The following is an 18323-nucleotide window of genomic DNA, read 5'->3' on the forward strand; positions in this document are numbered from 1 at the left end:
GTATTTGGTCAGTGATTTACTTGGACCGTTGCGTTCGTTCTCTCTGTATGCGGGTCTGATTAAATATCGTTTTAATCATTATCAACAATCATTCAAGTGTTTATGATTCCTATTATAAATAAATCGAATGTCTTTTATCAATATTTAGTGAAAACAAATAGATTAAAATTTATTTATAATCAAAATAAATTTTATTAACATTGTGTGATTATTAACATTGTTATCAAAATTATTTTAAAAAGTTTTAAGTGATTTTGTTGTGTTTAAATTAAGTTCTAATTTTTTTTTTGTAATTAAAAATGTCAAAGAGACCGTTAAATCTGGATGATGATCAATTGTTTGCATTGATGAAGGTTCGTATATTATTTATTTATTATATTTGTAAACTAGAGCATCAAATTTTGTTATTTTAATTCATTGATTAATTATTTTGGTGAAATTTAATTCAATTTCTTTTAGAAATTTTATTTATTTTGTTAACTATTTTTAGTGAAATTTTATTTAATATTTGTATGTGTAACTTCTGAATTCTTGCATATAAATAAAACATCTATATATTTTTAGATACTTTAGGTTCCATGATCCGTTTCCTAAGCTCTACTTGCGCGCTAATAGAATAATCCATAGACTTCATCCAATTCCCGCACAAATTGAGTAGTGCCCATTTAACTTCTCCAGGGACACAAGTTTATATTAAGTTATTTGTTTACTTTGTATAGAGAACATATTCCTGAATTGATTAAGTTCTTCTAGCTTTTTAATTCCACAAAGATCTATTCTCGACACAGTTTGTTTTATATTGTTACAGGAAAAGTCGATTGTTAGAAATATTGACTCTTATAAGGCAGAGTAAACTTTTACTAAAAACATCAGTAACAGTTGATTAAAAATGAGTAAAAACACTTTTTCTAGGAAAAGTTAACAATACTGCTGTGGTTTAAATAGTAACAGTTGAGTCACTGGGAAGTTTTACAGAGACTCGTGACAAATTTACTCGTAGTTTAAGTGTCAAGTTCAAAACTATCTACTGAGGTACCGGCAAATTAAGAAAATCTCTCCTCTCCTAAATATCCTCTCTCCTAATAATATGTTTTATCTCCTGATAAAAATAAGACAAACCTAAATTTAGCTTGTAGCAAAATAGAACTTGCAAATGATGCTGATAATGTCGAATATCTTCTTACTGACCTGGACATATCTATTACGGACATCAAGATACAAAGAATTGATGCTTTCTAACCTCTGGAAGAGATTGCAAACTAAACGCATGCTAAAAACCTCAGAACACATTCACCCGCCAGTAAAAAACGGAGATGCATTTGTAAGAAGAAAGGTGTGCTTTGCAATTCAAATCTTTTTCTTGTTATAACAAATGATTTCATAATTTACCACTCATTTTCAAGCTTATCGTACTGGCTACTGTCATAAAATATGCTCAAGGTCTACAAATGTACCGCATAGGAAAAAAACTGACTAGAGAAATAATTTGAACATTTAATTTTATTCACTATGTAATTTGTATATCATATCTGTAATAAAATTGCCTATAAATAGATATAAAGTAAATTAATATTGATATTATATTATTTGTCTAGCCTATTTTTAGCCACGAGTATCGCACTAGTAAGATCGAGATAGTAAAAGGCTAATCCATAAAAATCAATGTGATTTTCTGTGCCTAAATAATGAATTTAATTTTACAAAAATAAAAAAGACCCAATTTTTTGTTTTCCATGTTCATAAAAACAACTTTTTGAATATTTAACAAAGTTAATAATGCGTGTAAAAGACCTTGAATAGTGTTTATGAAATTATTTATTTGAAATGTATTTCATCAGACCGTTAAACCAAAATTATTTTATAACATAATTCGCATAATCAAAACAATTATTAAAATTATTTTAATGCTGTTTTCAAAATTTATGCATATTATGACACAATTGATTATTAGATTTATAACCTTCGTTAGCTTAATATTTTTGGTCATCTGATTTGTTTAAATTATTTTATTGCTGTATTTATTTTTATATGATCAATTAATTTTAATAAATATGCATACAAAGTTTATTATTATTATACCATGTATATGAAATAAATCAAGGTATACTAAGTTTAGTCCCAAGTTTGTAACGCTTCAAAATATTGATGCTATGAACAAAATTTTGGTATAGGTGTTCATAAAATCACCAAATTAATCCATTTCCGGTTGTCTGTCTGTCTGTCTGTCTGTCTGTCTGTCTGTCTGTCTGTCGTCTGTCTGTCTGTCTGTCGTCTGTCTGTCTGGTCTGTCTGTCTGTCCGTTAAATTGAAAACACTCCTTCTGTGATGTTATTTGTTTTTTACTAATAATCTAATGTTTTCTTGGAAAAATATAATAATAAAAAACAAAAAGTGGGAATTGACCAAACCAATGAAATAATATAATAGTTTTTTTTCAAAATAATATAATCCAATTGAAATCAGTTCATATCCCTTCTTTAGTTAAATATTATTAAATGACATTTACTAATATCTACTGATTATCATTGGCTACTGGTTATCGAATGATAGTCAGTGAATTTACCAATTTATCAATTTTTGTCATACCTGTAGCGCCCAAATTAGGGCTCAGATCCCAAATTGGTAAATAACTTTTCCTTCGTCTTTATGAGCTTATTCTGTAGGCCCACGATCTGCAGTTAATAACAGAACTCTCTGTATATTATATGGGTATATCAGTTATATGTGTGTGACATGACTATATGTGTAAAGTGACAGAGTAATCAATACTGTCTAAACATGGTATTTCAATAATTAACTCCGTCAATTGTTTGTTTTTACTTGTTTTATTTCGTAGTTAGGAGTATCTATTGTAAAAAATAATAAAGAAATATGGTAATCTACGCACTTTAAATGGTATAGAATAAATGAGAATTAAAGTATCTATTTAAAGATATAATTTAAAATTTAAATTCACCAGAGAATCGATATGAGTCTTCAAAGTCCAAATGAGACATTTTTTTTTAAATATAACATCTGCGATATTAATTTTAATTAAACAGATTGAGTCCAAAATGAATAGTAAATTCTAAACGTGTTTTTCCTGTCTTTAGGGGAATTGATTAACAAATGGCCGAAAACACGAAAATAGAAACCATTTCATAATTTTTTTTCATAATATTCGATTCTGGATGGACAAATAAACTTCTTCTTTCGTTTTTTATAAAAATTATCTTAATCCTAAAAGAAAGTGTGAATTTTGACTTCATTGTGAGCTCGTGGACTTCAAGGTTTTTTTTTTACTTTTTATTACTATTAAATCAAAAGACAGGTTTGATTTGTTCTTCGCATTCCGGCGATTCATTAATTCATTAATAAAAAATTTTAAAATAATATGTACATGCCTGTAACTTTTCCATGTCTTCGTAGATAGCAAATATTTTATAACAATTATTTAATGATTAATTGCATTTAATATATCAAAAAGCGGAAAAGTACTTTGCTACTAAATTAGATATCTCTGCGACATTTCTGTTCCGCCTCCAACAAATACCTCTACATGTCGATTTAGATATCGAGGGAGAAGTTCAAATATGGTACCTAGAGAATTTTAGGTTTTACCCCTTCACCTCTGGTCAACTCAACTTTGAATTTTCAAATGAAACTCCCTACCTTGCTTGTTATACCTCATTTAAAAGAGCATAAAATTTTCTATTCAACCATGAAAAAAAAATCGATCTATTGGTTCCCTAGAAAGACTACCCAGAAGATGGAAGGCATCCACTCTTAATTACTCTTTACCTGATGTGATTATTGTTTTGAGTGGAAACACGTCGATTTAGATATCGACAGGAAAGTTCAAAAATGGTACTAATGGCACACAGCAGATAGAGTTCATGCCTTCCATCTTCTGTGTAGTCTATCTCAAGAACCAATCGAATGATTTCATTTCTTTTTATTATGGTTAAAGAGATAATTTTATGCCCTTTGAAATGAGGTATCATAAGGTAGGAAGTGCTATTAGAAATTTAAAAGTTGGGGTGGGTGGTGTTGAATTGATGGAAGCTGAAATTCTTTAGGTACCATTTTTAAACGATACTTATCTGATATGAGGCCGAATAGGTATGGGAAAAACAGGTGATCCAAAAGGATCAAACACGGTTGGTCTAGGCAATTAGATTTGAAGTGTATAATTGTCGTATATTAAGCAAAAGGTCAGGAAAGTTATGGAGCTGTGTACAAAAGGTTTATTTTCTTTCGTTACTTTACAGACACAGTTGATCTTATTAAGACTACAAGCACTACTGTATTGGCACCGTGTGTAAGTTTTTTTGGAGGCGTTTCCATGGTAACGATACATTACTATAATTATAGGATTGTATGGATTGCATTTGTGATTTACATTGAAAATTTAATATTAATGTCTCACAAATTTAAATAAATAATTATGATAATTAACATTTGAAAAAAAATATTTGTCCAATTTGATTTCTTTTTTTTCACAATTTTTAAAGCATTAAGTTTAATTAATTATTGTTTTTCAATAATTATAATTTGACATTTACTATAAGATTAACATGTAAATAACTGCAAATTAGTCATAACAGCCTACTTTATCGCCAAAATTTTTCACTGGAAGCGCTGGCATCGATTTTATTGTCCCTACCATGACTACGCACACAACGAATAGAGAAATCTAAAACCGTAATGATTCGATGCAATAAATAATAAGTCAGGAGAGTAAAAAATATTGTCTCTTACGTCAATCTTAATAAGTGTTTGCTAATCAAATAAATATGTCATTTAAAAATTCATGAGAAACAGATTTATTTATACCAAAAAAAAAAAGATTATTTTTATAAACAATTTAAATTAAATGATACTTTCATTATTTTTGGTACTTTTCCTTGACTATTTGCGTATGTGCACTGTGCAAATCATTAAACATACCATCACGATTTCTTTCAATTCTATTTTTATATCTATCTAGGTACATACATCAGAAATAAATTTTGTTTTAATAATTGTTTTAATTTTTATATTTCTGACAGAAATCTATTGTATTCGATTCGAAATTTGAAACAAAAATTTAGCTTTTTGACCTCAGAATAACAAAAAGAGGTGTTGGAGGTTTAATGTACCTGTGTATCTGTGTGTCTGTCTATGGCATTGAAGCGGTTGAACCGATTTTGTGGTTTTTTTAAAGTTAATTCGATCGACAGTGTTTCTAGCTATGTTGTAAGTGTCAGATTAGGGTGTCGGACCCTATAACAACTTGAAAAAAAGGGAAAAATCTCGACTGAGCAGATTTTCTAGAAACATCTGGTTTAAAAAGATTGGTTCATCCGTTTAAAAGGTACGATGGCATATCTGGTATTATTAATTTTCATTGATATCATCCACACGAACGTTATCAGATTTGGGGGATTTTCCCATTAATTTAGTGGATTTTAGACGGTTTGGTGAAAAATATCGGGAAAACTTTTTTAAAGAATTAGTAAACTTCCTTAAATTTAAGTTGGAAGTTACTTAAGTTACTTATATAGATGATTATTACATCAACAAATTATTAAAACAAATATGGTAATCGATATTCCATCTAGTGAAAAATTTCCATATTGACATGTCAATATCAATAAAAGTAGTGTCTACTCGTAGTAAGTCAGGTTAATGATAGAGTTATTATGTTTAGAATTGTTCAATTTTAAAAAACACGGACACTTTGTATGTTAAGTTTTTTAATTACTATACATTTTCATTTATTTAATTACTGTTTTTGCATTATGGAAATTTTTTCTGGTTTTTTCTTGCTGTTTGTCTACTACCACCCCCCTCCCTAAAAATAAGAACACGTATTTTACTTATGATATTGTGCATGTCAATTTTTACACTCTTATAATTGTATACAGTGTACCATGTTCTGTCCTCGAAATCCGAAAGCTAAATCCAGACCGTAAGAAGTGCATAATTGAAAAAAACCGTTTCAATTTTTCATCAAGTTGAAAATTTACATATTTATGAAATTTTCGTGTAGAAATTTCTGCTCATCAAATGTAAATTTTATTTGCTAAACTTAAAAATATATTTTATTTATTTATTTTATTGACAATATATTCAGATAACAGTGAATCTCTATCTCTATATATTATAAATGCTCAATGCAATATAGCTCATACTTCAGAATAACACATGAGATATAATTTGTAAAGATTAATTTAATTTGACATTACCATAAATTACAGATTTCTGTAAAAGTAGTCATTTGACATTACCATAAATTACAGATTTCTGTAGAAATATTCAATATAAAATATTTCACGGCCATCTTTTCTGATATACTCAATGAATAATGACGACTTTTATACAAAAAAAATAGAAAACCATACATATATTTTAAAGTATGTAAAACAATCCTTAACATACTTTCGACTGTTATAGAAAGGGGATAAGCGAGAGCAATCTTTATCAATCTTTACTTTTAAATTCAGCGAAGCGGGTGGGTATCACTCTAGTAAAATATTTATTGCACGCAACAAACATATTACTAAAAATGTTGTATCTACATCTATTATCTAATAAAAAATCAAAAAGATCAAATTAGCCGATTACGAAAATACACATATACCAAATTATTTGCCAACAATATTTACCCATACCATATTTATTTTTTTTAAGTTAAAAAACTGACGGATAATCAAGGCTGTCCACTGTAAAACGATATTTGGTAATAAAATGTAATTATGTACAAAGTATCAATGAAAATATTCCATTATATTTTGGTATAAAAATTGTAGTAATCTGTTCGGTTAATTTTAGAAGACCTACATACATTCTCTCCACATCGTTCCACTTTTTTTTTATTTCATCTTATTAATATTATTATTACTAATATAATAAATAGATACAATTGCTCAACACTAGGAAACTAAATACAAATTTAAAAAATTAATATAAAATAATTTCATGATAGCGAAAACAAAAATTATTGAATTTTTATGTGTATTAAGGTAGTACGAGCGCCAAGACAAGTTTAGACTAGTGGTTGAAATTATTTATACCTTATTTTTATACCATGTATATATGTAATATGCAAGGTATATTAAGTTTAGTTTGTAACGCTTAAAAATATTGATGCTACGAAAAAAATTTTGGTAAAGGTGTTCATAGAATCACCTAATAAGTCCATTTTGGTTGTCTGTCCGTCTGTCAATATCAATCTGAAATTTTTAAAGCGTACTCAGGACGTAAAAAGTGAGGTCGAGTTCGTAAATGAGCAATATAGGTCAATTGGGTCTTGGGTCCGTAGGACCCATCTTGTAAACCGTAAAAGATAGAACAAAAATTTAAATATAAAATGTTCTTCATAAAAAAATAAACAACTTTTGTTTGAAACATTTTTTTGTAAACATCACTGTTTACCCATGAGGGCGCTAATTAGGTGCAAACTTTATAACTTAACTATTTAAAAGTGGATAACACATGCACATTTAAAAATACTTGTTTATTACGAAATCTTCAATCAGGAAACCTGATCTTCCCGCACTGACGCTCTTGCATTTCCGTCACAATATCCGTAAATAAAGTGAATATCGGCATATTCTTGATTTTCAAATGTATCCATTAAATTAATCTTAAAACAAGTAAAAACAAACAATTGACTGAGTTAATTGTTAGAATACCATGTATATACAGTGTTGATTACCTACGCATTCGTTTCTTTTTTACGTCATGTAAGTAAAGAAAGATAGCCACTCTTTCACACAAAGTAAAAAGATCATGACGTAAGCAACTTTGGAGTTAAATTGTGAAAAAGTTCTCTTAAGCTATGTCCATCGAGTCAGAGATTGACACCCTGTATTTTTAGATTTATTTCTGATTTTATGTTTATTAAACTAGAACATATTGGTTATTTTTTAAAAAACAAACCACTAACTGTCAATTTACTTCATAAATACTTACAAACACATAAAAACTTTTTCTTCTTATTAACCAATATTACTTTAATAGAAAGCAAAGAACTTGGACACAAAAAAACAACAATAGTTTATTCTTCAAAAAACAACGTAAAAGAAAGATTAAGTTAATGCATATAGAAAGTGCAATAAAAAATATTATAAAATTTACGTTAATTTTCAATATCACAATGCATTTTATTTAGGTATTGATTTGTATTTAAATATTATTGTAATAAGTGATTCATTTAGAGTTACCTACTTTTTCCATAACTAAAAAATTTAATTGTTGAAATTCCAAGTAAAAACAGTGTTGATTACTCTATCACATTACACATACATACATGTCACACATACATAACTAATACATATTATAAAATTTGTGCTATCAGTATCAGGGTAAACAGTGAAGCCTACAAAAAAATGTTTTGAACAGAAGTTATTTATTTCTTTATAAGGAACATTTTTTACATTTAAACTTTTTTTCTATCTCTAACGGTTTACAAGATGGGTCCTACGGACTCAAGATCCAATTGACCTATGTTGCTCATTTACGAGCTCGACAAGTGTTTCAACTTTAGGGTTCCGTACCCGGAACAGCTAAGAAATAGGCGATGATCCTCAAAATCGGTTCGGTTTGGGGAAGGCTCTAAGGAAAAAGGTAATTTAATGGAGAGTGATCTTAGACATATGTTTCAAGAAGATTTTAAGCTCTAGGTGAATATTTCACTCTATTGCTTGAATAATTATATTTATAATAAATTGGTTGCAATTTTATTTGTATCTAATTATATTGTATTGTATGTACATACTATGTATGATAAATTACTTTTCCAGGTGAGATAAAGTAATTACAAGAATATAATTATACTCCAGTAAACGAGAAGAAAAAAACGAAATCACTAAATTTTGATAGAAAACTGAGATTAAGCTTTGCTCACCCTCTAGATAAAAAGTTATATGGTACCGAGTGGAGCTTTTGTCTAGGGGATGGAAAAATATATGTTGAAAATGACAACGCGAGTTGATAAAGTGAATGCTAAGCAAAAAGTGCCATTTAAGTATATTGCAATACTTTCCAATACTTTCCAAAGTATTGCCAATTAAAATTTTAATGTTAATTATCAGAAAGATTTGACGTGAGCACCACTAGGCACTATATAACTTTTTGTTTCTTAAGATCTTATCTACTCACCACCAAATTTTCAAATCGATTGGAGTTATAAAAAAGAATTTAGAGATTTAATCCTCTTTTACTGGAGTAATAACATAAATATAACGAGAATATTGAAATTGACTGACTTCTTTCAGTGTAATTAAATATAAAAGAGCTGTAATTAAAGTTCATGTTATTGTCAGCTGTAAATAAGAGTATGGAGAAACTAACAAAGTATTATACATTCGATAGTATAATACTTTCTTAGTAAACTCTAGGGACACGTATGTCCGTACCGAGCTAGTGCACCATAACACGGAGCGGTTATGATGCACTACCTCGGTACATTCTTGAAACCTATTTATGCTAGGTAAATTTTGACCACAAATTTGAAAAGTATGACGCAAATTTAGAAGGAATGCATACTTAGTTTTTCAAAATTGGATAAAATTTGGATGTGATAGAGCAAAATTAATTTTTTTGAATTCTAATGACGTCATAAAATTAAAAAATTCGATTTTTTTGATAACACAGGCAAATTTGATTCGATCTTATTGAAATTTTTTGTGAAACCCACTAATTTTGGGCCATTCTTTTCAGTTGTGATGCCAATTTTTCGCTAGCTATCACTTTTATGACTAATTCTAGGACCAAGACTCTACATTCTTGAAACCTATTAGAGCTAGGTTAATTTTGATCACAAATTTGAAAAATATGACCCCAATTTAGTGGGACTGCATACTTGGTTTATCAAAATTGGATAAAATTTGGATGTGATAAAGCAAAATTTAATTTTTTGGATTCTGATGACGTCATAAAGTTAAAAAATTCGATTTTTTTGATAACACGGGCAAATTTGATCCGATCTTAATAGAATTTTTTTTAAAACGCACTAATTTTGGGTCAAACTTTTCAGTTCTGATATCAATTTTTCGCTAGTTATCACTTTTATGCTTTATTCCGGGACCAGTACTCTACATTCTTTAAACCTATTAGAGCTTGATTAATATTGATCACAAATTTAAAATGTATAACCAAAATTTAGTAGGATTACATACTTGGATTATCAAATTGGATTAAATTTGGATGTGATAGAGCAAAATTAAATTTTTCGGATTACGTCATAATGACTGATGGCGTCATAAAGTTAAAAAAATTTAACCCTTCCAGTGGCTGATCCAATACAACTGTATTAGAAAAAGTGTTTTAGTCTTTTGAGCTTATTGTGTTTAAATGTGTTTATTTTCAAATTTTTATTGCACCCAAAAAAATATTGACAAATAATAAATGACTAACAATCTTTTATTGCGCCCAAAATTTTTTATTGGGTCCAAAAAAATTTTGACAAGTAATAAAAGACTAACAATCTTTATTCAATAATATAAAACTTTATTTACATTTTTATCTAAAAATATTTAAAGGTTAAATTTTAAATATATTTTGACAAGAAAATCTAATATATAAAAATCTCGTGTCACGGTGTATGTGTTGAAGCGGCTTTACCGATTTTAATGAAATTTTTGTAAATTTGGTAGGTATTAGGTCGTAAGTTTATTACCCTTCTACCTTCCACTCTAAGGTGACCTACCTACCACTCTAAGGTGACGAAATAGGTAGAGGGCCTAAGCAATATAAATAGGTATTACTGAATAATCAGAGCTGCAGGTGTTGATTTAGAATTAATAATCGCTGATCTAAAGTTATGATCAAATAAATTAATTATAGGAGAAACGAAGTTGACGGGGTCAGCTAGTACCTTATTTTATATAATTAGTTTTTTATTCATTGAAAATTTAAAAACTGGATTCTGTTTATTATTAATACAAAATTTTGGAACTTTTTTTCTTAAAAATTTCTTATCTAACTTGTTAGAAATATCTCATTAATTTTTTTAAGAGATTGACAAATAACTTAAACGTTCTTTTGAACTTTTTTTTTCCCACTGTTTTTGTCTCTCAAGTCTTCAATTTTTTGCTCAACTAACGTACCTAATTAGCGTATTGATTTATGGCTGTTTTACTAATTGGAACACGGTTGGAAGACTTGTTAATTAACAAGTCTTTAGACAAATGCGGTTTCTTAATCATAAAATGTTGGTGAGTTAATGTTTACCACGCTTACAATTAGTTATTTTATTGTTGCTTACATAATGGAACAAATACTAATTGTCTATTATTGTGTAGTATCATTAAATGAAAAAATATTTAATTTTATAAAACTCCATTAATATTTCACAAACTGGTCACAAGAAATTTTTCTATCAAGATTTAAAGTATGAAAAAGTTCCACGCACAAATTTATATGTGCAGCAATTTGAATCGAACCCGCTATCCAAAGAATGCCGTGTACGGAACCGGCTACACTTCAACCAACTGAGCCATTAGGGAATGATTCCCTGTTTAAAAAAAATCGATTCTTGAATCGGAAATTTCCAATTCAACCAATCGGAATGAATCGGATTCAATATTAAAAAAAGTTTTGATTCATTCCAAGTGGAACCAAGCGGAATCGGGTTTAATTGGAAAAAAATTTCCAATTCATTCCGATTGAATTCCGATTCAATTCAATAGAACTAATCGGAAATTTCCAATTGGTTGCAATTCATGAATGGGATCGAATTGAAAATTTCATATTGGGTTCTATTGGATTGAATTGAAATTCATGTATATGATTATATACCAAGGTATACTAAGTTTAGTCCCAAGTTTGTAACGCTTAAAAATATTGATGCTATAAACAAAATTTTGGTATAGGTGGTCATAAAATCACCTAATTAGTCCATTTCCGGTTGTGTGTCTGTCTGTCTGTTGTCTGTTGTCTGTCGTCTGTCGTCTGTCCGTCTGTCATCACGATTACTCAAAAACGAAAAGAGAAAGCTGAAATTTTTATAGCGTGCTTAAGAGGCAAAAAGTGTGGTCGAGTTCGTAAATGAGCAATATTGGTCAATTGGGTCTTGGGTGGTAGGACCCATTTTGTAAACCGTTAGAGATAGAACAAAAAGTTTAAATGTAAAAACAGCTTTTTTTTGAAACATTTTTTCGTAAACATCACTGTTTACCCATGAAAGCGCAAATTGTATAGTATGTATTATATGGGAGTATCAGTTATACTTATATGTGTGACATGTATGTATGTGTATTGTTACAGAGTAATCAACACTTTTTATACATGGTATTTCAACAATTAACTCGGTCAATTGTTTGTTTTATAACTTTTAATTTAATATTTTTAATTCTTTACATGTAACTACTACCTACTAAATTCAATTTAATTTATCCATTATATTTCTGTTTATTTATTTAATATATGTATTATAATTATCTAAATTTGTAAGCGCAAGGAAAATGTTTAATTTACATTTAAAATAATATCGCAATAAACATTTCATGATGAATAAAACAATAGTTTTGTTGGTGATGTATTAAATAAAATGTGATATTATGTAATTTCATCATTGTACAATACAAAATGACATTTTTTAACCGACATCAAATGTGAAAGGTGTATCTATTTAATCAGTTTTTTCTTTTTACTTATCCTTAGTGTAATTTCTCTCTACTTACTCCGTGAAAATAATGTGTTATCCTAGGTTATAAAAAGAACACGGAAGATACAGCCACAATTTTACTCCTTTGGAGCAATTTTATTTTGAGAAATTGGGTTAGGTTAGGTTATATTGGCTGTCCACGAAGGACACACTTAGGCTATAGAGCTCACTGTGATACCATATATGTGTTTTACCACCATTTCATTTATCAGCTCCTCAATTTCAGAGGCTGAGTGCACCTCCTTCATGTATATACCATGCACTACACCAGCCCAGCACAACTTTAAATAAAATTAATTTTGTTGCGACGGCGGGAATCGAATCCGCTACCCTAAGTTTACCGCGGACGGAATTGGTTACGCCTTAACCAACTGAGCTAATAGTGCGACTTTATTTTAAGAAATAATGGCAAAAAAAAAACCGCTGCTTTGGTAATTGTGGTCTTTATTTATACAGGGTGTTCTGTTATTGATAGCAGAAAATGATACCAGTACATTAAGCTTATCAAGACAAATGGAAAAGCTCTTTACCAAATTTTGATCTGTGGCTTAATTCAGGAAATGTGGCTATGGAAAAAATAGAAAGATTCTTGAATTTACAGACCTATCAAACTCATTAAATTAGTAGTTGTCACTTAGAAGGAATATAGAAGGGACTATCATAAAACAATAATTGATTGTAAATTGATTTAATTTAGAATACTAAAAAAAATATTTTTTTGTCGTTATTTATAAAATTAATACTGAATGAACTTATTATTTGAAAAAAAAAAAGCACTTTATAAACATTAGAAATCAAGACAACCTATTCATTTTATCTTGTAACAATAATAAACTTTCGTTTTTATGTGAGAGTGATCTCGGGGATCGATAACAGACTATTAAGAGCGTTATTAATCTTATATTACTAGGTAGTAATTGTGTAGAATTATTATCAAATCCTGACAAATTCAGATTATATTCTTTTTTTTTAATGTTTTATTTTATTTGTTAAAAAGTGTTGTTTATTACTAATACATCAGTTAATGATAATTATTATATACTACTACATACCTCCCTACGATGAAATTTTAATTAAACTATATAAATTGTTACACAGCAAGTTAATACTTATTTTATTTTACAATTACTTTCAAAACAATTTTATTCGCAAGTTTTTGTATTATCATTATCTCTTTTGAATTATGACGCGGTCGTATAAAAATATTATAAAAAGTTGATTTGAGCCAAAAAAATAGTGGCCAACCTCGGAATGAGAGATAATAAGCTGTAAACTTGTATGCACTTTTATTTTGGTAAAATTATTTCAAAAGTCTCATAAAATCTCGTATCTGCGCTGCGCTTTAAGTTATTCAAGGTACAAAAAAAATCAGTTTTTCGTGATTATCTTGGTTTTTATTGCTCCAATGATGTTAACATTTAGTATGAAAATTGTAGCGATCAACCATACCGACTGTAATGCAAGGTCAACCGTGAATCTTTATGAATAATACCTTGTATAAAGTTATTAAATCAGTAGAAATATCATTAATAATAAATAATTTGTATTATTTATTAGTTAATAGGTTATATTCAATAACATTATGCTATTAATAATATTTACCTACTTTCTGCAATTAATATGACTAATCAAACATCACAAATTAATATATGAATCACTGGATGATATTCTAAGGCCCTTGCACAAAGGAGGGGTTTGGGGAATCAAAACCCCTCCCTTGACAATCTGTCTACATAAAAGATCTAACAATATAGTCCTGAAAATCCATCCATTTATGAAACGCATTTCCATTGACTAGTCAGATAGTCATGCGTATTTTGATCTCGGTACATTCTCCGACTTTGTCTTTAAGTCGAGTACTTCAAACCGAAAACATGGATCTTGGCGAGACTATCGAACTAGCTTAAGCTGCGAAACATATTTTGATTGAAAGAATTGAGGAAACGTTGGAGAAAAATTGAGGAATAGAAGTCAAGGTTCGCGTCATAACAGACCCAACGGTCGAACGCTTTTACAATATTTTCACAAGCAGTACAGACATTGATCGATTTTATCAGCCTTTTTAACTAAAAAGCTTAATAAAAAAATAGAAAAATAAAAACTTGTTTTACATTTATTTGTAATAAAATTTTCCTATATTTTCTATTTAAAGAAAAACAAACACAAAAAGTAAGAAATCATTTGATACTTAGTTTATCATTAAACACAAAATAAAAAAGCACAGTACTTAGTTTGTATACAGCATTGGCCACAATGTATGAAACACTTTTTTTTCTTAGGCTATTTTCAAATTCCCAAAGCTCCCTCAAGTTATTTGAAAAATTTTGTTATTTAAATAAAGTTTGAAGCTTTGTGTTTAATAGCGTGAAAAGCTATGTTTATCATGCCCGATCTTTTTGTGTCGGGGATTGAAAGGGTACAAAAAAATTTTCCTTTTATTTTACGAACTTAAAAAGCGTAGACAGAGTGTGCAGAAAAAGCGTTGTTGTACGGTCAAACACGTCTGTGCGATCATTATTTCAGGATATACAATAAGTTAATGTCAAATATTAATATCTTGGTAGAAAAAATTAATAAAGCAATGTAATGTAGTAACGCAAAACCCCTACAAATTTTTCGTAAACGGGACCCTAAACTCGCACTTGCATAGCTAAGATCACTCTCCGTTAAATTACCTTTCAAATGAGGTCAAAAAAATTAAAATCGGTTCATCTGTTTAGGCGCTACGATGCCACAGACAGACACACATACATAGCGGTCAAACTTATCTGTATAACACTCTTTTCTTTTAGTTCGGTGGCTAAAAATGGAGAGATCTACGGGCATTAGAAAAAAGTGTTCCATTAAATGTGACCAGTAGTGTAAACGGCTGTTTACTGTTTACTTCGCGGTTAGATGTATATAGATACAGTACAGTTGTTACATTTTGGTTACTAAGTAAGTTATAAATGGTTCAAGATAAACTTAATCCTTGTCAATTTTATATGAAAACATTGTATATAATCATCATCAACAACAAATTCTTACACATACCAGTCATACCACTACTTAAGATAACAGCAATGTGCAAATTTTCAAATATACATACCTAGGTCTGTCTCTACATAGGTATCTACATATATACTAAAAATAACTACATACAAATATAAAGCATTAAAGTATATCTAATACTGGTATTATATTTCCTTAGAATACTTTAATTTTTTTATCACCAGTTATTTTTTTGTATCTATGTGATAAGATGCAAATTTTTTTTCGATAATTGTCTCGAAAAATATTTGTAACTTTTACATGAACTTTTACTTTTTTTAATAAAATTCTGTATGGAAAGCAGTGACACAAATTTGTAGCTCCTAGAGGAAAAAGTGAACTTAAAATAGAAAAAGATAACTTTCCATCACTGTCTTGAACACCATCATATTAATCCCCAAATACTTAATGATTAAGCATAAAATTTAGGCGAAGCTAGAAGTGGAAGTAAAACACTCAACATGTACATTTCTAAACGACTATTAACATTCCTGTCGAACTTTTTCAATTTCTGGCATCCTGTACATTCGCTGTCCAAAGTGAAGAGCTGAATGTTAATATTTTCGAAATCATAGATTTTTATAAAGAATTTTTGGTTTTTTTTTGTAAACCTTATAATAAATAAGTTTTTCAAATGGAGCCAACTAAAGTAGACACGCTGTACATGAAATATATATGAAGATATACTAAGTTTAATCCCAAGTCACGATGTCAAATGTTGTCAAAAACGAAAAGAGAAATTTTTAAAGCGTGCTCAAAACAAAGGCCAATTAGGTCTTGATTGATCCAGACCCATCTCAAATTTTAGAAAATACTTTCGAAAACCAAATAATTGTGTCCGCCATAATATAATTGTGTTGATTTTTTAGCTCTTCTAAAGCATCGGCATTCAACACTTTCTATACAGGGTATTTCAACAATTAAGTTAGTCAATTACTATTTTCGCTTATATCTTATAATTTCCCTAAGGACTACGTTTAACATTAAATTAAATTAAATTAAAGAGAGCCTAAATGGCCGAGTGGTCTAAAGCGCTAATTTTAGAACGTTTGGACTATTTAGACTTAGGTCGAATCCAGGCAGCGACAGTGTGAACGATTTATAAATAATGGGAGTGCAGAATTTATCACAGTGTCGTCGCTTGGATAAGAACGAAGTAACCGATTCCACCCACACCAAAAATGTATTTATAAATATGTTTGTAATGGAATATAGATTAATAAATAATGATGTGGGTGGCATCTGTGATAAGGCATGCGTCACAAAAACAGAGGTTAAGTAGATAAGCTATACCAGTCCGGGCTCACTTTGGGTCATTTTTACATGTTATTTCTTATGGGAAATTCTAAGGTTCATTTTGCACTTTTTTGTTCCTTTTTATGTAATGTTGGTTGCCTAACCTTAACGCATACTTATTATTAATGTATGTATATTGTATTCAATTACAACTCATCTGAATCACACTTGTTAACACACTTACATCATACTCTTTACTTACCATTATTTGTAATTTAGCATACGTAGCGTACGTTGGTATAATTGTCAACATAACTTCTTCATGTATTATCAACGAATATTATTAATATTATATGGATTGCTTAAAAAAATTTTACTTATTACTATGAGATTTGAACGCGGGCCCTCATGAGTGGAAGTCTACTATGCTAACCACTCCACCACAAGACCTTGTTACAACATAGACAAAAAATGTTAATAACTTAAAAACGTTTTTACAAAAATAAGTTAAAATATTATATTCATGAAGGTCAACAACTGTATTAATTAATATTCAAATATATTATTTATACATAGTTTTCAATATAATCTTTTTGAATGTAATTTGATATTTAATTGTTTGTTACGTATATATTTAAACATTTTAGTAGAAATCATTAATTTGATTCCCATTTCTTAACTTTTTCTCACATCCAAATGTATGTATGTATTATATATTTTTTATTTAAAGGAATATGATTAATTTTTCCAATAATAAAAGTTGTGAATTATTATTATTTAACATTCACAACTATAAATGCAACTTATATAGGCTAATTCAAAGGTACCTCACCTACTAACTTGGCATGACTGCATTTAATATACAGTTTTATATAATACTTATCGAATGTAACAGATACCAATAATACAGATAACAACAATTATGCAGCATTTTACAAGCGAGACCATCTGAACATAATTAATTTATAAAACTAATTGTGTATTATACAAACATCATAAAGATCATTACCAAATGTAATTAAAAGCATTTTTTCTCCAGAAACTTACCTGCAATAACATCTACATAAAAAATTAGAAGCTCATCTGTAATAATGTTTAGATACAAATTTGTATCAAGGGAATATTATTTAAAGTGTTTTGTAAAAAGAAACTCAATTATATTATTTAGATTTTTATTTTATTAGTAAACAATATTGATATACAGTATAATAATATTAATATATACTAAATTATAAATAGATAGCTAATTTACAAGGTAATAATAATTCAATGGTTAAAGAAAACTAATACATTTTTAATTTATTGGTAAACAATTGATATACAATACAATAATATTAATACTAAATTATAAATAGATAATTAATTTATAAGATAACAATTCTATTGCTAAAAGAAAACTCTAATTAATTTGTTTAATTATATG

At 28.7% G+C, this 18323-nt stretch overlaps 1 protein-coding gene across 1 annotated transcript in view; it reads left to right on the forward strand.

The window, feature by feature from the left end:
* Nucleotides 1-208: 208 nt before the first annotated feature.
* The window catches only part of LOC123295184 (SEC14-like protein 2), a 44739-nt gene continuing 26624 nt past the window's right edge, over nt 209-18323 (forward strand). Inside the window, exon 1 of the mRNA XM_044876431.1 lies at nt 209-353. Within this exon, the coding sequence (XP_044732366.1) occupies nt 300-353 (54 nt within the window). The 5' untranslated portion in view covers nt 209-299. The remainder of the gene's footprint in view (nt 354-18323) is intronic.

Source organism: Chrysoperla carnea, chromosome 3 (genome assembly GCF_905475395.1).
Source record: "Chrysoperla carnea chromosome 3, inChrCarn1.1, whole genome shotgun sequence".
In the NCBI taxonomy this organism is placed as follows: Eukaryota; Metazoa; Arthropoda; class Insecta; order Neuroptera; family Chrysopidae; genus Chrysoperla; species Chrysoperla carnea.